Source organism: Liolophura sinensis, chromosome 6 (genome assembly GCF_032854445.1).
Source record: "Liolophura sinensis isolate JHLJ2023 chromosome 6, CUHK_Ljap_v2, whole genome shotgun sequence".
Classification (NCBI taxonomy): domain Eukaryota; kingdom Metazoa; phylum Mollusca; class Polyplacophora; order Chitonida; family Chitonidae; genus Liolophura; species Liolophura sinensis.
In genome coordinates, this window is record NC_088300.1 from 53222029 (window position 1) to 53243345 (window position 21317).

The 21317-nt window shown below is 37.8% G+C and overlaps 1 protein-coding gene and 1 long non-coding RNA gene across 4 annotated transcripts; one reads left to right on the forward strand and one right to left on the reverse strand.

Annotated features, from left to right (window-relative positions):
- Positions 1-882: 882 nt before the first annotated feature.
- On the reverse strand, positions 883-18667 carry LOC135466498 (helicase POLQ-like). Of its 3 annotated transcripts, XM_064744016.1 has the most exons (19): positions 18416-18667; positions 17327-17608; positions 16608-16913; positions 16076-16254; positions 15434-15634; positions 14885-14960; positions 14327-14424; positions 13948-14055; positions 13414-13568; positions 12374-12613; positions 11807-11948; positions 11153-11257; positions 10100-10319; positions 9662-9819; positions 9351-9449; positions 7501-7674; positions 6879-6992; positions 5918-6052; positions 883-5521 (listed from the first exon to the last, which is right to left on the reverse strand). In XM_064744016.1, the coding sequence occupies exons 2-19, from the start codon at positions 17589-17591 to the stop codon at positions 5315-5317; spliced, it is 2982 nt and encodes a 993-aa protein (XP_064600086.1). In that variant the 5' UTR covers positions 17592-17608; positions 18416-18667; the 3' UTR covers positions 883-5314. The 3 variants fall into 3 exon arrangements, with proteins under 3 accessions (XP_064600086.1, XP_064600085.1, XP_064600084.1); XM_064744015.1 differs by lacking the exon at positions 18416-18667 and having other exon boundaries at positions 5936-6052; positions 17327-17628; XM_064744014.1 differs by lacking the exon at positions 18416-18667 and having other exon boundaries at positions 17327-17628.
- A 262-nt stretch (positions 18668-18929) lies between these two features.
- LOC135466183 (uncharacterized) lies at positions 18930-20794 on the forward strand. Its single transcript, XR_010444099.1, has 3 exons — positions 18930-19145; positions 19627-19758; positions 20718-20794. It is a non-coding gene; the product is annotated as an uncharacterized LOC135466183 (long non-coding RNA).
- Positions 20795-21317: the final 523 nt, after the last annotated feature.

Sequence of the window (21317 nt, forward strand, 5' to 3'; positions counted from 1 at the left end):
ACTTTTCAGTGCTCAGAGGGTTGCAAGGATCAATGGTGAATGACAACAGAACCCTCGCAGCCTGGTATCTACTAGCTATGAGACTGTATAAGTAAGACGTTAGCATTTAATGCAGACGCTTAATCAATCAATAAAAACTATATGATGGGAAGCGCCATACATGGGGCGACTGTAAGAGTAGACTTGTATGACCTGTGTGATATCAGTTGGTTCTACACTCACTTTCTTTCGTGAGGCGCCAAACAAATCAAGCTTCCTACATTTTTTTACCCTCTAATTAGGCATCAAGTGATAATTATGTACGGCAAATACAACATGTGTGACAATAGGCCTAAGTGTTCCTTGTGGATGACACAGGATATACCTCACATATACACCAGCCGTTCACAGTAATAGGGAATTCGTTCAAGGTAATAAGTCCTATAACTGGGTTAATCACGACTTTCATGCTCAGTTAATCAATTGACAGTTTGCTTCCAAATTGTAAATAGCCTGGGTACTTCCCTGAGCGTTTAAGTCTTACGCTTGGTAAATCTGGTTACAATCGTTCAAAGAAATTTACAATGAAATGGACAAACGACCGGGCCAACTGAAGCCAACCGCTCTAGCAACATGCCTATAGGCCAATTTTAACCGATGAGTAATCAAAATACGCTAGCTTTATGTATGTCAGTCTGAGAATCACGAGGAGAATGATTCTAGAAAAAGGAACTGACAATATACGCATTATTAAAAAATGTGTTAATATTTTCACTCAGTCATATATGATAATAATGCAGCAATAACTTTAACTCACTGTGACATGAACATGACCTGAACGCATCTAAAAAAAGGAAGTGAATAACAGGTTATCAGGGTAATCGAGTTTATTTATTTGGTTGTTGTTTAACGCCACATTCAAGACAGACATATTCTTTGATAGATTTTATGAAGTGTTGCGCATATATGACATGGATAAGCCATTCCTGTGTACTTTCATACAATTACTTTATTTCTCCCTTGAGCAATGAAATCGCTGTGTCGAATGTAGCAAGCTCAGAGGCTTCGTGAGGGACCTGACCAATGGTTTTGTAGACGTCTTCTTCCCAATTTGCACAAATATGCTTATTTGTCTACACATTTCAGTTAGATTTTAACTTATTTTTATTTTCTTGGTAGGCCCTAACAGAATTTTGTGTGGTGATAAAGCGATAAAGAACAATAAGCATTTAATGTCGTATAGCTGTATTCCTGGGCCCTAAAGCAATCGCATTAAGGTTCCCACTATGTCACGATCAAGTTTAATCCATACGTTTTGAAGAAAGTTTGAAAGAAATTAAAGGAAAAGAAAATACTAAAATGAAGTATGTATCAGGTGAAAGACCATTTAAAGCTGTCCAGGAAAATAGTTACATTTTTTGCTTAACCTAGTAACTAAAATGTATTGGAATATTTTGTTCTGTGGTGGCCTTTTCTGACCATTATCGGACCAGTGTCGTCACTTAAGGTTTTTGCTTCGCAACACGCATTGCAGACTGCCACATTTCATCATTCAAAATGCATATACATATAGATCTATGAATGCATTCGCTGATATGACCTTGAAACGATAGAGGCCTATTCATCGTTTTAAAGTGGTCTTTGCCTTTAAATTCACAAATACAGTAACGTGCACTCGTGTTCCAATTAGTCTCTAAACATCCCAGTCGAATTTAATTTAACTCGCAACCTTCGGTAGTGCATATACAAAGAATATACAAGGAAAATATGTTTGTCAATATATGCGAGACATCCAAGGTGTATAATCTTCTTCAAAGCATTCAAACTTCGGACAGTCAGTGCAAATATAACATTACCTACATATATACCTGAGGGGGAAAAAGGTATGTCTCTATGACATTGCTTTGGAGAACTTATCGAATACATATTTTCTTCAGATGTTTCTTTGTCTAGCCTCAGCTGACATGAGGCATCCATCCATGCACGAATCAAAACAAGGTATGTTTTTGAAAATACAATAAATGTAGCGTTCCTAACGTAAGAAATCAGATTAGCTATATACATGCGTATGTTAACTTCAATGCACACGTATATGAGCTACAATAAAAATAACCACATAATTTTGACAGCAAGTCGGTTGATTGAGTCATTTCAGAATGTATTCTGTTATTACAGTAGAATTCTGTGTCATATTCAACATTATATGCTGTTAGTTTAACATTTGTATGTACAATAACATGTTTAATATAACATTTAATACAATCTGGAATGATTTAATAGAATATTGGTGCTACATGTTCTTGCATATAATTATATGTCGCTAGTAAAACGACAATGGTTGAATTGTCAATTCAGATATCACTCTGCTGATTAATCTATCAATACAATAGTATTTATTTCAAAGCAGAGTTCATTTACAGCCCGGAATTTTCATTTACAGCCCGGTATTTTCATTTCCTGAATGCACATCATGAAACAATTCGTGACAAAAGTAACACGCCGCAATCTCCAATTCCCTGTAACCAGTCATGCAAAAGTTTGTTTTCCCTTTGAAAACCAGAAATTCGGGAATACAATTAAGTTGATGATATATCCATCACACATCTCTCACTGAACGCTACTTAAAGTGAAAAGAGAGCGTCTTGTTAATTGTGACAGGAGGCTAACCTTAACTGAGCTTGATTGGTAACTTCTGCGCTTCTGATGGTACATCAACACTACAGTCAGAAGGACAGGAAACTAAACTGTCAGATTATAGCTGTATAGGCCTTTTGGTATTCTCATCAAATACATAAACACTGTGCAACGAGGTAGGTTACACTCACATGGAACTCGATGCACAAATGATTCTGTTCATATTATAACTTCATAGAAACTTTTTTGATTGGTGTTTGACGTCGTACTGGAGAATATGCTTACACGATGATAGTCAGCATTATGCTGGAAGGAAGGTGGGCACAGCCTTGCTAAAACGCACGGCCATCTTCAAGTTTCCACGTGCAACAAGAGATGCCAACATGAGCTCGGCTTGAACCCACAGCGACCGCTTTGGGGAGAAGCTCCACCTAAAACTTGTTCATTCACTTTGAACTTCCTTTGCCTTTTAACATTCATGTGTTCACTAGGAAATGAATTTGAAATTCCCATAAAACTTCATGACTCCAGATATAAAGTCAGAGACAAGTTCCCAGCCACCACACTGTTTTTCTCAAGGTAACTGATCAGCACGAATCAGAGCAAAACTAACAGCTGGTGAAAGATTTCAATCCTCACGTTTAATTATCCAGTCAGTCAGTGTGTTGGCCAACCCTAAGCGGTATGGGTTCAAGACAATGTTGGTTTTCTATACGTTTTTCCAAAATACCAGTACTGTGTGTTATTTCTACTTAATAATTTGAAAAAGAGAATTGTTTAATTGTATGACTTGTGTCATACTCAGGAAATATTATTTACTAATATATGATGAAAATAATGTTTGAGTGTGGAGGGAAAATGAGATCTGCAAGTAACCCATATCCCTTCGCATGATACAAACTAAAATCCTGATTTCAAGCCACTGTCAAAGGACTGGCAGCTGGAGTCAAAGCTGCGACATCATTGGTCAAAAATAGACCTTTATGCCAATGAGTCAGTAAGCGCCCTATCATGAAAAGGATGACATGAAACTCAAATGTTATCTTCTTGTTTTGTATTCGACTTCATCAGTGAAGATTATAAACAGCATATAAAAGTTCAATGAAATAAACTTATTTGAACCTTCAGCTCAAAAACAATAAATCACTTTGCAAAAAGCATATCACAGAAAATATAGTAGAGCTACAGGGGTTCAACATACGGTAACAAACTATGTACATGCTGACGTATCATAAAAGTACTACATTACACATATCCATACACATACCAGAAATAGTTTAAAGTTAACAGACTTAAAAATAAGACAAGACACTCATTCCCTCTGAAAATTTCATATGTAAGTATGTAACAGTGGTCCCGAAAACCTCACATGTACATGTACATGTATACTGTCCCATTTACAGTTCGCACATACAGCATTGTTAATTAGTTGATATCAAGTTCATACACAACCATTTGTTTCTTCAGTTCCAGCAAGTAAATTATATAAGCTGATGAAGTCGTCAGAATCTTTAACATTGACTCCTTAGATGGGCAAAATGGATACAGTTTTCATGTATCTCAATGAGGTCATTGGTTAGCGTTCATGTATCTCAATGAGGTCACTGGTTAGTGTTCATGTATCTCAATGAGGTCATTGGTTAGTGTTCATGCATCTTAATGAGGTCACTGGTTAGTGTTCATGTATCTCAATGAGGTCACTGGTTAGTATTCATGTATCTCAATGAGGTCATTCGTTAGTGTTCATGTATCTAAAAACCACACTTTCTTTACTCTGATAAATCTTGATCAGCTGGCCAAGAAATGTTTGAAATCCAGATGGGGTGCTTCTGTACAGTTTCTGCAGATGTCAATCCGATGAATCCTGACTTTTGTGGCTAACACAGGTTTGACATCTTGCTTAACATGACAGGTGAGTCCGAGCTTCGCTGCTGAGAAATGTTTGATATCCTGCTTAAAAATGGCAGGTGAGTCCGGTGCTCTGCAAGTGAGAAATTTTTGATATCCTGCTCAATATGGCTGGTGAGTCCTACCTCCACAGGTGAGAAATGTTTGATATCCTGCTTAATATGGCTGGTGAGGTCCCTTTCTGCTCTCAAGACAGTCATTGTCTGCAAAGAGATGCCTGACTCACTGAAAGAGATTTTTAATTTCCAGTTTATGGCTTTTAAGGTCCCCTTCTGCTTCAGTACAGTATAAGTAAAGATCAGTCTACCGACTCCTGTCTCGCCACAGTCCTCATCTGAGATACATGTACATGTATGTTACTGTAGATATCCAGGTCATAAATGCAACTTTTAGGTCCATTTCTGCTCTGAAACCGTGAGTGTCTGCAAAGGTTAGCTCACTACTTCCCAAGTTCTCAGCTGAGAAATGTTTGAAATCCAGGACATGACTTGTGAGTTCCCTTTCAGTTCTTTTACCATTGTCTTTCGACCCTCCAGCAGAGAGAGGTTTGATAGTCAGCTTATTATGACTGGAGAGGTCACTTAATATGCTGTCAGACAGTCAGTATCTACAAAGGTGAGACCACTGACTCCTGACTGCCCAGCTCAGAAGTGTTTGATATCCAGCTCTTGACTGGTCTCTTCCACTTCCACACGGTGCAGGGGTTAGCTCAATGAATCCTGACTAGCTGATTGAAAAGAAGTTTGATATCCAGCTCTTGACTGGTCTCTTCCACTTCCACACGGTGCAGGGGTTAGCTTACTGAATCCTGACTAGCTGATTGAGAAATGTTGGATATCCAGCTCATTGCTGGTGAGGTTTGTTCCTTGTTCTGTACAGTCCCTGTAGGCTTGGACATCTGGCCTTCTGCTGTCACCTTATTGTCTGGTAAAGTCATGGGAATTGACATCAAATCTTCATACTCTCCCAACATAGCCTCTAACTTCTCATTCAGTAAAATCTGAACATGAAAAAATGAATTAGATTTGTTTTATCAAAACAGTTTTCTCTTCAAGTCCTTCTTGTGACTATTTTGTTATGGTGATAGAGAAAACGCCAACCCCCTAGGAAACCATTTTATCTTGCAATAGATAGATTTGGTTAAAGAATGTTTTTAATTTTTATTTATTTTTCTTATTTTTTGGTTTAAGTGGAAGTTATTAACACTCCTTTAGGTTACACACAGAGGACACTTACATCTCACAAAAACATTTCACTTTAAATGTCTCACTAGTACATAGACAAGACAGCTGAACAAAGAACTAATATCTGTATTCCATATCGGCTTGCTAATACATGATCCATGCCCCATACTTGATCACACCTGTATGTAACTCGATATACAACTCCAGATTACCTTAGCAGAGGCTACAACCTGCTTAGCTTGTCGCCTGGGGAAGTTCTCTATGATCTTCACTAGCTTGTCTGGGTCAGCCTGGGCTACCAAGGACAGAGACTTGTAACCTGCATTAAGTAGCTGTTTGGCTCGTCCCTGAAGTGTGGAAAATTCCAGATTTTAAACGCTTTATTATTATCACAATAACAAGCAAGAAATACATTGCCAAAAGACTTTGTTTAAACATATACCCATTTTCTGTTTGCTTATGTCTGGCCTACCAAGAATTTAGCACTTACTGTTTCATAACACTCTTTATTTATTCCACTGGTATTTTACAAATATACTTGAACACATTTCACTTCTATGATGGTCGTAAGATTTGTGGGCAGTGGAAATTGCACAAAGAGTAAATCATGGTACATCACCTGACAAACCTCCTGATGAAAAGTTACTATAAACAATCCAACATTAGCTGAATTAAAACACATGGCCTAGTCTGCAAGAGCTATTTGTCTGAATAGGAGTAGTGTACACCTAGGAAGGTAGTGTGAGTGAGTGAGCGAGTGAGTGAGTGAGTGAGTGCTTGTGTTTAACGTCATACTTAACAATTTTTACAATTCATATGACGATGAAGGAATCCTTACAGTGCATGTAATGTGCCTGCTTGTTGCAGGACGGATTTCCACTGCTCTTTTGTCTAGTGCTGCTTCACTGAGGCCACCCGCCCAAGCCATTATACTGATACAGTCAACCAGTTGTTGCACTATCCCCTTCATGCTGCACGCCAAGCAAGGAAGTTACAACTTCCTCTTTTAAAGTCTTAGGTGTGACTCTACACAGGACTGACCCTGGACCTATCACTCTCAAAGCGGACACTCTACCAACTGTGCTATTGGGGCCGGTTGGAGGTAGTTTGAGTTTCTTTATATTATTTGAACATACCAATGTACGAATACAAAGTAGAAGACCATGTGCTTACCTGCTTAACACCTGGGATTTCCATTAATGGCAGAAGTTCCAGAGAGACACAATAGGATAGTGTTTTTATAAAGTTTGATAACAGATCTGGAAATGCCCAAAATTCCTTTATTTCCTGTGGAAAAGAGGAAACTTTATTCAAATAAACAAGACAATGCACACACGTATTACTCTAAACTCCATACGCATAAAACATCATGCTCTTCAAAAAATCAATTTCTTTCATGTATATATTTTTAACCGTACAAATTTAATTGGCAAAATACAGCATAAATATATGGTGACACTGCATGACCCCAAAAAGGGGCGAAGTTTATGAGAGTTGCTTGCTTTACAGAGTGTACCTGGCGTCTAGAGGCCTGTTTCCCAAAGAGCACTTGTATAAAGTAAGCCCTTAATTACCATGACAATGTATGTTGCAGTGATACATGTATACAGTGCACTTAGCTCATGGCTATGCTTCATGAAACCGGCCAATGGCTGAGAAGAATAACAAGGGAGTATTCTTATTTTTTTCACTTAGTCTACAAACTGTTGGCTAATCATAATAAACAGATGACATGAACTTACTGATTACATGGCCATCCAGAATCCCTGGCATGGCTACAGATATGAGGACTCACCTGGCAGAAATGAAAGACACAGGATGCAAAGCTGGCTGCCCCAGTCAGGAGATTCTGTAAAAAGCCACGCGGCTGCTGGAAGATGGCTGCCACTTCCCATATTGTCTTCTTCTTCCACAGGTTATACAACATCAGTGTCAGGTAGAACCTCTTCACTGTCAGACTGTCCACACTCTGCACACATAGACAGGTAATATACAACATGTACAACATCATTGTCAGGTAGAACCTCTTCACTGTTAGACTGTCCACACTCTGCACACATAGACATGTAATATGCAACGTGTGCAACATCAGTGTCAGGTAGAACCTCTTCACTGTCAGACTGTCCACACTCTGCACACACAGACATGTAATATGCAACAAGTACAACATCAGTGTCAGGTAGAACCTCTTCACTGTTAGACTGTCCACACTCTGCACACATAGACAGGTAATATACAACATGTACAACATCAGTGTCAGGTAGAACCTCTTCACTGTTAGACTGTCCACACTCTGCACACATAGACATGTAATATGCAACGTGTGCAACATCAGTGTCAGGTAGAACCTCTTCATTGTCAGACTGTCCACACTCTGCACACACAGACATGTAATATGCAACAAGTACAACATCAGTGTCAGGTAGAACCTCTTCACTGTTAGACTGTCCACACTCTGCATACATAGACAGGTAATATACAACATGTACAACATCAGTGTCAGGTAGACCCTCTTCACTGTTAGACTGTCCACACTCTGCATACATAGACAGGTAATATACAACATGTACAACATCAGTGTCAGGTAGACCCTCTTCACTGTTAGACTGTCCACACTCTGCATACATAGACAGGTAATATACAACATGTACAACATCAGTGTCAGGTAGACCCTCTTCACTGTTAGACTGTCCACACTCTGCACACATAGACAGGTAATATACAACATGTACAACATCAGTGTCAGGTAGACCCTCTTCACTGTTAGACTGTCCACACTCTGCACACATAGACAGGTAATATACAACATGTACAACATCAGTGTCAGGTAGACCCTCTTCACTGTTAGACTGCCCACACTCTGCACACATAGACAGGTAATATACAACAAGTACAACAATAGTGTCAGGTAGACCCTCTTCACTGTTAGGCTGTCCACAATATGCAAACATAGGCAGGTAATATTCAACATGTACAACAATAGTGTCAGGTAGACCCTCTTCACTGTTAGACTGTCCACACTCTGCATGCATAGACAGGTAATATACAACATGTACAACATTAGTGTCAGGTAGACAATCTTCACTGTTAGACTGTCCACACTCTGCACACATAGACATGTAATATACAACATGTACAACATCAGTGTCAGGTAGACCCTCCTCACTGTTAGACCGTCCACACTCTGCACACATAGGCATGTAATATACAACATCAGTGTCAGGTAGAACCTCTTCACTGTTAGACTGTCCACACTCTGCACCCATACACAAGCAATTAAACAGCATGTACAACATCAGTGTCAGGTAGACCCTCATCACTGTTAGACTGTCCACAATATGCAGACACAGACAGGCAATTTAATTTTAAACCCTCAAAACTGCTCACAGTCTGCAAACCAAGGCAAATTTAACATAAACAGAGTTAGGTACAATGTACATGTAGAACCTATAAATTGTTCGGATAGGTTACTAGGCTCAGGGTGACGCTGCAGAGCAGTTTTGGCATGTACATGTATGACAGCTCATACACATCAGACCTGCAAATTTATTCATTCATTTGATCACTTTCTAATGCTATTCCGCACAACTTTACATAAAAGTATGAGGACCCCCACATGTACATGTCTATACAGAGAATACTCACCTGTCGCCTAGACTGACCAGAGGCCATCTTAGCAATGTATCCCTCAGGCACACCTATCAGATCTGCCACACGCAGCTCTGTGGGATCCAGATTGTTCATCTATCGAGAAATAAAGGTCTAATTTAATTAATGTACCAAGTAAATGCTGAAAAGATATCACAACATATTCCAAAGTCACAATGGATATTCAGGGGATGAAAATAACAACAGAATGATCAAATATGAAGCATAAAATAGGTCATTTTGCATTTTAGTGTATTAAACAAAACACAAAAGACTTGAGACCTGTTGGAGACCTTTAAAACACGAACCTGTGTGAAGTACGTCATCCAACATGGTTTGATCTCAACACCAGTCTCATAAGGAGTCACAAGGAATAAAAGGTGCAGATAATTGGACAGAACCAGTGAGTCCTTGGCTTTCTGAAGGTCATTGTACAATCTCTGACTGTATTCAAGGTCAACAGATCCTGAAGAAGACAAGTTCATGTTATTTATTTATCTGAACAAACTTTCACAGAATATTGATATTCCATTTGTACAATGCTGTTTAGAAACTGACAACACCTACTGCATCAAATGGAAACTTTCCAAGAATATAACAGACAAAACCATATTCCAGCTCACAGCTTCAGTTGTATAAAGCTATGCAGGGCCATCTGAAAACAGCTTTAGCACCTCTTCTGGCTAATGCTGGGGGGAACATGGTTGTGTAAATGACAGAATCTGTTATTGTATTGTTAAACCAACCTTTGAATGTAGCTTTTCCCAGAGGAGTGACCTCCAAAAACCGGACATCTTCTTGGCCATTTCTGCAGTCATCTTTCTTCTGTTGCACCAGGCCTAACTCTATAAGATTCTCCAAGGCATCCATCATGGCCTGTGCCACATCACACTTCAGAACTTCATTCTGCTTGTTCAGCAATGTCTTCTGCATAAACTCAGCCAGAGATAGAGTATTTGGCGTAACCTGAAAGATGAGTTGTGTTATTTAAGTAATTCACTGCTGCATAACACGATACAAGTACTATTGTGTTGTGATCAACACAACAACATCACAACAACAGTTGAAAAAGTATACCGTTTAGCTTTGGTGATGTTCCTTAACTGTGATATCACAATTCAAAGTAAGTAGTAAGAGTAGCAGACTTTTAGAAAATTGAAAGCGATACCATGTTATCAATTTTAACCAATCAGGTGCAAGTTGTTTCTATAGCCCAAGAATGCAGCTGTTTCTGCTAACATCACCCTGTTTCACCTTTTAACCATATCAGCGTGGGGTACAAGTGATGCAACATCCTTCCTCTGACTTTAACATTTCAATGCCTCGTAAGGATTCCAGATTATAACTTGATTGAGAGAGTTACCAAGCATGTCAGGAAAAAATGGCTGTGGTTGTTTATGCGGTCGCTGTGAGTTTAAGTCCAGCTCATGCTGGCTTCATCTCCCGCCATAAGTGGGAGGTGCCTGGCAACCTGCGGATGGTCAAGGGTTTCCCCCCAGGCTCTGCCCAGTTTCGGCCCACCATAATGTTAACCGCCATATAAGTCAAATATTCTTGAGCACAGCATAAAACACACCAAATAACTAAATAAATAAATAACACATACATGCATCAAAAACATTAAAAGGAAGCTCAACAATACGTGTAACAGTTTTAATTCAAAATAAAAGTTTATTTTGTGAAAACCACTGAAAAAAAATATGTCACTCTGAAATATAGTTACTTGGAGAAACTTCAGAGCAAGGTAAAAACAATAGAAAACTGAAGAAACAAATAAGCACCAAATGGGCATTTCCTACCTTGAGCCCAATTGTTGATAGAATAAGACCACGCAGCCCCTTTCCTTCATTGTACATCAAACTGCTGTAACAGCCTTCCACACCCATGAAGAGTAGGTCATGCACCTGTAATAAATAGCTATTATTAAGTCATGCATCCATTACAAATGTGATTTATTTTCACACTGAATCTTACATATGGCAATGGTGTACTGTATTAATTTGTTCACCAGATCCATGTTTTACGCTTTACACCAGAATATTTAACTTGCCTGACAGCTGCCAATTTTATGGATGGACAAAATGGACAAAGTCTGAGGTAAACAACAGCAACTTTCCAGGCACTTGACAAACCTCCCAATACAGCCATAGTCAAGTGTAACTTTGGCACGTACATGTATAAACATTGTACTGTATGAGCTTTGACCATATGTAAAGGCTATTGGATGAATACAGGTTGATGTGGAAGAGTTTTATTTTTGTGTGGTGCCGAAGCGTGAACACGATCGTGAGTCAACCTATTTATTCCACTCCAAACGTTACACAATCCAAATACATGCAAAATATAGTAAACTCCAATCGTCCAACATGGATGATATCACCACAATAAGGTGTAAGGGGTATAACACTCAATAATATTTCACTCTCAGTTGATACCAGTAGTGGTGTTCATACCTTCTTCTTGTCTGCGTGAGGTGTAATCATGATGCTCTCTCCTGTGGAATCTATTCCTGCTCTGCCTGCTCGACCCACCATCTGTTTGTACTGACTCCTGCTCAGGAATTGCTGACCTACGTATGGTAGACGTAAAATCACCCTGCAAACAAAACAAAGGAAGAGCAGTAAGGATGTGAGCTCATCTCCAAGTACATGTCGACAAAAGGATATACATGTACTTGTACACACACTTTATAATAAACTAACAGGGGAGATAACTTATGATTTATATATACCTCCCACCATAATGCTGAGTATGGCGTAAAATATAAATAAATAAATATAATTTTTATAAGCTTAAAAACTTAAAATGATGAGCTATAACAAGCAAAAATGTCAGCTGTGACATCTATTGCACTGTGACAAAGTTCTGCTTTGCTCCTTATCAGTAATGATGTCAATACATATTAACCTTGCAAACTTCTGACCATAATATGAAACATGGCATAAAACAGAAATCAGTTAAATACATGAATAAATACATACATAAACAAACAGTATCAAAACTGAACACAAAACTGTTACCTTTTGGCTGGTAAATTGACCCCGGCAGCCAGAGTGGAGGTACAAGTGAGGAGACAGAGCACACCATCAGAGTAGGCTTCTTCTATCAGTTTCCTCTCATCCATCGTCAGTCCACTGTGATGGTAAGCCACCCCAAACTGTACACAGTACCGTAACACAGGGCAGATGTTACCATTCCCCTCATCATGGAGCTCACGTAATAGTACCTTCCTCTCTGCACGTTTGTGCTCTGCTAGTGACCTTGTTTGTAAAATTTTTAATACATAAAATTAACACACAAAATTTTTTTTTTTTTTTGATTGGTGGTTTACGCCGTACTCAAGAATATTTCACTTATACGACAGCGGCCAGCATTATGGTGGGTGGAAACCAACACACAAAATGACAACCAATACACCATTCCAGGTACAAATGTATCTGTATATAATAAAGATTTGAGTTTCATTAAAACGTTTGAAACAAAATTATTCACATGAAGATAAATTACTGACTTTATTTAAAGCTGCTTGAAGTTTCACAATGTTACGTCCAGAATACTACACTGATATGTTGTGATCAGTCTCATAGCTTGGAGGAAACTAACGTGAGCAGTGTATATCATCAGCCTCTGACAAGTAACTGACAAACTTCTGATATGTGCAGCAGAGATTTTCACTTTGTACTTGAGTTAATGTTTATGCCATATTGGTGGAATGCAAGTGATCCTCAGAGTTGAGTGACCGGCTTACTGGCTCAACAAGCACTACTGACTGGTTACTGCGACAAAGGCCTTTAGAATAGTGGTGACAGCGGAATCTGGGAAATTCATTCCGAGGTAAGGATTGAACCAACACGTCATGTGGCAGATCATTTAAAGATAAGCATCGCGACTGCACAATGAAGAACCGATGCATTCAAGAGACAACATGACATCTGTAAATCATATCACAACCAATCCTTCAAACTGCTGAGATGCTATTGTATGCAAAAAGGAAGCAATGGCTCTGCACACAGAGAAAAAGGTGACAGAGGTTTCTCTCATCTGCTACACTGCCACGTACCGTTTGAAGCGTGACATCATCTTGCAGAGATTTGTGGCCACATTCTCACAGTTTTTTTTGGTAGGACAGAACACCAGACAGGAATGCTGGGGGATGACTTCTGTTGCTAGTCCAAACAACTGATCAGAGTCCAGGCGCTTCATGTCAGCTGTGTACTACAGAAATATAAAACAAAACCAATGATATTCAAACAGACTATAGATACCAAAATCATTGATTATTTTACATTTTACATTTACAGTTTTTAAAAATCCATATGTATTTAATCTCAGAAAGTTTTAAATGGAATCAAAAGTTCTGATTTCTAGTTTTCCAACTTATCACTACATAGTATCATGTAAATGTTACCTGACACACTTCAGACATGGAGTGAAAGTATACAACAAGCCAGCTTGTTTTTCATACTGAAATACTGGAACAACATTCTTTTTCTCCTTAAACTTTAGTTTATACAGTCATACAAGTACATGGTTATTTAAATTTGAATCAGTACACTGAGAATTTGTTTGAGAATAAACAAATTTATTATCTCACTTGGAACATGACAACTCGTTCATGCTCTAGCTGTTTTGAAGGATCTAAAGTATCTTTGTTCACTCTGTATATTGTGTCTTCAACCTTAATATACTCAGTCAACTCCACCTGTACACATATAACAGAAAATAAAATTACAAAACAAAGAAGGGCTGTGAAAACTTTTTTGTGATAGACTGATTCTTACTTAAAAAGAAAAAAAACAAAACAGAAATATGTACACATTTGTCTAGGCAGTTAGATTTGCAATAACATAAATGTCAAGGTGAGTGAATAATGGGTGTACATATTTAGTTGTAAATTACATTATAAAGATAGAAGGAAGTTGCTTTTCACAAATAAATTGACATATTCTGACATGATTTATTTATTGTCTCACCGGTCTGAAGTTATTTGTGTACATATCAGCTGAGAGAAAAGTCTTAAAATCACTGATGTTACTTAATGTCGCACTCATCCCAACAATCTGCGTCTGTTCTGCAACAAAATAGAAATAGAAAAAAAATCCCAATATTAATTAATTTATTTATTTGATTGGTGTTTTACACTGTACTCAAGAATATTTCACGTATACCACTTTGGCCAGCATTATGTTGGGAGGAAACCAAGCAGACCAATATAAAAGTCAAGTGAAAGCAGTCTCATATATTATCACAGGCATTATATAATGAATCAGCTTCACTATATTTTGAAATCTTCTAATTCTGCCAATAAAGAACACCAAAGATGATCAGAAATATGCATTATTGACTCTTAATATTTTAAAAGCCATGCAATCACATTATACTGTACATTTAGCTTCACAGAATTCTATATTCAGAGTTACTTTAGTCTAATGAAAAAATCACCTGATACAAGTGTTTGTAGTATGAATATATTTACAGAGTTCATTCCGTTCTATCAGAAACACTGAAGAGTTATTAACATGGCATATTACCACAAGCATGGAGTAATTTAACCAGTGTCATCTCTAAGGTAGCTCCTCGACTTCCTCGGTCTCCCAGCATGTGTAACTGTGAACAGCAGAACAATAGATCCTTATAAACACAGTCACAACACACCATGCCATCAAAAGATCTATACACAACAACTTGTTACAGTTTTACATATCAAAGAAACTGTTCTTTGATGACAGTTTTATTTCGCACATACTATGATTTGCTGTCACATTCCTGATCTGAATTTTTAAAAAATTTTTTCCACGAATCCATGGTTACCTGATACCCGGATACTGAGTATTTTTATTCACCCTAAAAATTTGAATGGAAAAAAAACAACACATTTTTAAAGCCAAATAAAGGTCTTAAAATATACTTTTGGTGTGCAATCAAACCTTACAAACAAACACTTTTTAAGATGAATAGAACTGGGATGATACTCTAGCTGACATTGTTCAATTCTGAAAGATGAACAGAACACTCGGAATGAAGTAAAGTCAGTGACATAGTCCTATATGAAATTTTAGATGATATGCAGGGGTAAATGCCTCATCCACAACAACCAGCCCCACGTTGTTGATCCTGCCATGTTCCAGCAGACTGTTCACCAGGGAGTGAGCCTTTTCTATGGTGGCTATGTACAGAGACTTGGACTTCTGTCTTTTGATAGGTGGGAATCTGCCTTTACTACCAGCGTATTCCTCTACCAGGAAGCCCAGTTCCACGGCCAAGGCTGATAGGTTACGCACCTGAAAACAAGCACAATAACCCTCTTTTACCTTATGACCTTATCACTAATGGCTGTTCTCTGAGAACAAGCACAATGTTGTAATAGCTGTGATAGCCTGCAAGAAGTCAATGTAATCTTGTGTCAAAATGTCAAAACTGACCCATGCCTGGACCATGAACATTTCTGAAACACCAGCCCATCTTAACATCAAGACTCTAAATATGAAGCTAAAGATCATGGGTGTCAGAGTGCCAAGTAAACCACCGCCCTTCCCTGGGCTCATGATAAACTTCCTGACAAAGCCACAGCCAAAGCACTGAAAACTGGATTCGAATACACAACCACAAAGGTCACAGGCCACATTGTCACAGCATCTTTAAACCATCTGAAGGTCCATTTCACTATAAATGTATACAGAAGATCTGAAACACAAAGTCTCACGAGAAAGAACTTTACAAACCTTTTCTTGGACTATTGAGACAAAGGGTAAAATAAGCAGAGCATCTCGTTTCTTGCAGAGTAGTTCTCTGAGGATGAGAATTTCCGCCACTAATGTTTTCCCACCACTTGTTGGTAGACAATAGATTAAGTTTTTGGCTTCCTTTACTGCTGGTAGATTCAAGCACTCAGTCTGCCAGTCTGGAACAACCAATAGCAATAATATTATATACCAGTGCATGAATCTCCTGAACATGTGAAATGTGTAGTATTAAAGCTGACAAATTGTCTTACACAAATACTGACAGAAATAAAATGACAGTTCTCTCACAAGATTATAACAAATACAGAATTTGATATGACACATACAGAGACATGTTCTAAACTTTAATGAAGAACATCTGAATTAAGCTGATGTACATCAGTATATGTACACATGTAAGCGCTACAAGTTCTGTGTCTTTAGGCATGTCAGGTCAGTATATATAGTATACTAAGTTAAATCCTGAAACTTTTTTCTCTGACTGTGTATAAAGTACATATATTTTTCTCACCATATAACTTCTTAATTCCTCTGTGTTCTTCGATAAGACGTTGCACTTTAGTTGGCAATCCAAAAAATGGCCCAATATCTGTGTCGCTGACTTGTTCATGCAGCTCACGTGCATCCTGCTGGGCCTGACAGATCATCTGTTCTTGCAACTCTTTCTTTTGCTCTGACAGAGTGGGTGATTGGACAAGTGCATTTTTTTGCAGCCGTTGCTTTATCCTGTCCTGCAGAGAACCAGCACTACTAGGAGTGGGGGTTCGAGGAGAACGTCTAAGAGGCGGACTTGTGCAAATCTTGAAACATGCGTTACCTAGAAAATACAAAGTATTTACAAATGTGATTAGTATGCCATACTCAAAGATTCCTCACCATAGGCAGTTAAGTATACAGGTATACAGGTGGAGGAAACCAGAGTAAATCACTGCCGTATCCAAGGTACCAGACATCCTTCCCAACTTACATCTGCTGACAAAGTAACAAGGCCTTGATTCAAACACATGACCTCAATGGCCAAGAGCATGAGTAATAATTAGTCAGCGGCCCAAAGTAAAATAAGTTTTTAATTTATGATACTTAACATGCACGCAGGTCAATGGAACAATTGTGTTATTCAATATTGCGCTTTGTATATATATGTACATCATGAGCTCAGTACATAATATTCAGTGTTTTTGAAATCCTCCCTTCATTTATCTTAACACAGAGGCTGAAAAGATATCTCACCAGGACTGTCTTTGTTAACCTCAACTTGGCTGGGTTTTCTGATACTGGACTGATGAAATGACTTGTGTTTAAAACCACTTGGGCTCTTCACAAATGAGTTAGAAAGCCAATTATTTGGTTCACAGCCTACATGTACTGGTTCTGGAACATCTTTATCCTCGAGATCTTGTTTCTTAGACGCCTGATGAATCTCTCTTTTAGTTTCAGTGGATCTGCGCTTTCTAGAGTGTACGCGCCGATGCAATACAATTTCTCCATCAGCCATTGTTACACAACTTATCCCTATAAATGACAACATGTTAAGAATTATACAGCCCCGAAAGACTCAAACTCATTTTCTTATATTCACCTAGTGTCTCTGGAGTCTCACCGCTAACAGTATTAATTTAATACTCAACGAAGGTCTGGGCTGATTCTCTTTGTTATCAAACGAGTATCGTGCAAATAAAAGACACCAACTTAAAGACCTGCTTTCTGCACCCATGGCACTGCCACCATGTGTCCCTGCTTGAAGTAAATTAAGATTTATTATAGCCATGAATCCAGGGTACATGCTCGTTGGCTGTGGCTGCCATGTTGAGCAGATAAATGTAGACCTTCCACATATGCCGTGGAAGCCTTCATGACTATAATAAATCTATTCTAAAACAAGTGGGGGCATATGGTCGTGGTGCAGTGGTACGGGAAGCAGATCTTTAGGTTGGTGTCTTTTATTTGCACGAGCCTTGTTTGATAACAAAGAGAATTGGCCTGGACCTTCATCGAGTACAAAATTAATACTGTCAGCATAGAGGCTCTAACAAGGCTATGCCAATATAAGAAAAGGAGTTGGAGTCTTTCGGGGCTAGAAATTATAATCACTTTTCACAAAATGCCTTTACAAAAATGAAATGTATTCTTGAAAATACTAAAAACAAAAGACTGATATGTCGTATAATTGTCAGCTTTACACTTACACTTCATATAATTGTTTTATATGCGTTTTAAGCCGTATAAGTTTATGTTGGCTGTTCAAAACAACGAAGGGGGGAAATTGTCGCGCAACGTTCTTTCAAACCATGAAATACCATGATATTAAAATCAACTTACACCCAAAGTTTCATCTCTTGATAGCTAACTTTGCAGTCACAGCGCACACCTAACAAACACAACAACAACAACAATCACCATTCTGACAGCACTTGACATTTTCGACTATCACTTGGTCCTCTATTTTCGCATTTACCAGTAAATTGAGTACTTATAATTACCAGGTTAGGTAACAAGTTAAGAATGAATTTGTCCCAAAGCTACAATTTCCGATAATAAGGGGTAGACAAAAGAAAATATATCGGAGATAATCCATCAGAAAATCAAAACTACGCGCCCACATTGGTTACTAAAAAATCATAACCAGTCATTCAAGCGAATGTGTATCTTGCAGATTGCTCAGCATTATGGTTTCACCAGGAATTGTTTCTAAGGAAATATATATTCAATTTAATAAAAGTAATATTTTACAAGTATAGAAGTTATAAAATCACAATTAAATGTTACATTTTTTAAATAATTATTTGACCGACTTTTTTCAGGTTAAGATTTTTCTTCACCCGGCTCAGTTGTAGCTCATTAGTTTGACAACATTTGAATAGTGGAAGATGTCAAATTTATCTCATTTCACTCGTTGAAGCTGTAGTTGCGGCATATTCCGAAGAATGTAACAACAGACCTCTGTCGGATGAAAGACGAATAAGATGTTGACAATTACAGGCGCGGTAGAGGGCTACAGATAATGAGCGAATTCCCTGAGTTGGTCCTGCTGTGTGGCCCTCCATTTGTTGTAAATTGAAACTTCAATTGAACTCCAATACATGTAACTGAGAAAAGGCCTGCCTTGAAATTTCGTACAACAAGTAATGAGGATAGGTATGCGTTTTTTGTTACTTAAATACCATATATCATCCCCTTTCAGTTACACTTTCGATTACCGTACTGTTTGATAAATAATACGGTGTATCAGAAGTGTTATGATTAATTATGGTTAATCGTTGCGAGACTTTTGATAATATTCAGGCGTTACGTTGCCTTTCATAATTTTCATTTGCTAATTGGCTATGAATTATGAATACATAATAGTAGCTTTAAAAAGCACATTCCCTGTATTTCTTTGTTCGTTATAGTTTGTTTTTAATACAATTTATCATCATGACTGAGTAGGCCTATTACCGGTAAGGGATTATTGTTTATACTGATACCACATGTACATGTGGGCCTAACCAACTCTTTTATGTATGTCCCAATTTCTTTTTGTTTTTAATCAGGGCAAATCTGAGTACTACATGAGACATTATCAGAGGACACATCGTAGAATTTGCCCAGCAGAGGTTTTTGAGAAGGATCCCTCTTCAGGCCTGCGCAGTATTATCTTGCAAGCTGTGGAGATTCTGTTAAATGTGATTATTATAATATGTGTCAACCATTTTCATAGGATCATTTGCTGAGCATTGTTTGCATCATTTGTCTGGTTATTGCATTAGTGTTCATATAACATGAGTCACAGTGTTATATATTATATTTATTTATTTATTTATTTATTTGATTGGTGTTTTATGCAGTACTCAAGAATATTTCGCTTATACGACGGCAGCCAGCATTATGGTGAGGGAAAACCAGGCAGAGTCCCGGGGGAAACCCACAACAATCCGCAGGTTACTAGCAGACCTTCCATGCTGGAGAGGAAGCCAGCATGAGCTGGACTTGAACTCACATCGACTACATTAGTGTGAGGCCCCAAGGTGTTCCCTTATAGTCCATCCTTTTTGGAAGTAAGTGAAGTGTATTGTAATTTAATATTTTAAAGTTTAATAGGACACTGGTATATAAAGAGAACACTGGCAATTAAGCAACAATCAGATAAATAAAATAAATATAAATAATTAAAACATGTTAAAGTTTTTCAAGACCTAAAAATAGCGGCAAAGTTTACATTTATTATACAGAACAGAATGAAATAAGTTATGAAATGTTTAATACCCCAATTTCCCAACCTTTTCACAAAATTAAAGAACAATTTTCCGTTGCTATTTATCCACATTTTTCGTATGATTTTGAAGGACGACAAAACTACATTGGTTGCATTGGCAAAAGATTCAACAATTACAGTACACTGCACTTTGCACCGTGAAATGTAAAATGGGTGAAGAATGATAGTAATTTACTGAATCACTAATTAATCTTTCATGATGTGATGCATCTTTTATATACGTTTGTTTTGTAGTAGTAAGTTAGTTCAGGGTATTTTGTTACAATTTAAACCTTCACTTAATATGTTTACCCTTAATTGCCTAAAACTAAATTTGGTATGAAGTATAAGCTGTTTGTTTAAAAGGTGTTGTTTGAATCTGGTTAATAGGGTAATAATGTTGTGATTGATGATGAAAACCAGCTCAAGGAAAGCAGATCTTCATATATCAGAGTTATAAAGAAGAAGTAAGTTAAACTTTATTGTTTGTTTTTTCTATGTTTTGCTACTCAGGTGTTCAATCTTTGCGTCTAAACTGGCTTGAATGATCAGTTGAAACATGTTGTCATGGTTTGTGTTGGTACAATTAAAAGGACATGTTAAATACATTTGTTCCAAATAAAAATTTAACCTAGACTTTAATACTTATCTAAGACAAATAGCCCAAACATTTATTAGAAATGGTACTTTTACATGTACTCCTAGGCCTCCATTCCCCCTCCAAACCACACCTCAGATTCACACTCTCATATGTTTTAATAAAGCACCCCATTCACCTGGAATGTAAAATATAAATATATATATATTCTCTGTGGTTTGCAGGTTCCTCATTGCAAATTTACCCTAGTTGATTGATGCCCCAAATATGGAATACAACAGCTGTGCTGGACAAGAGAGTTTAGAGTGGCATCCCATGCAGAAAAGTGTTTTCATCAAAAATTGCAGGCTGTTGGCTCGAAGAAGACAGATTTCAAAGTTAAAAAGTGGTTT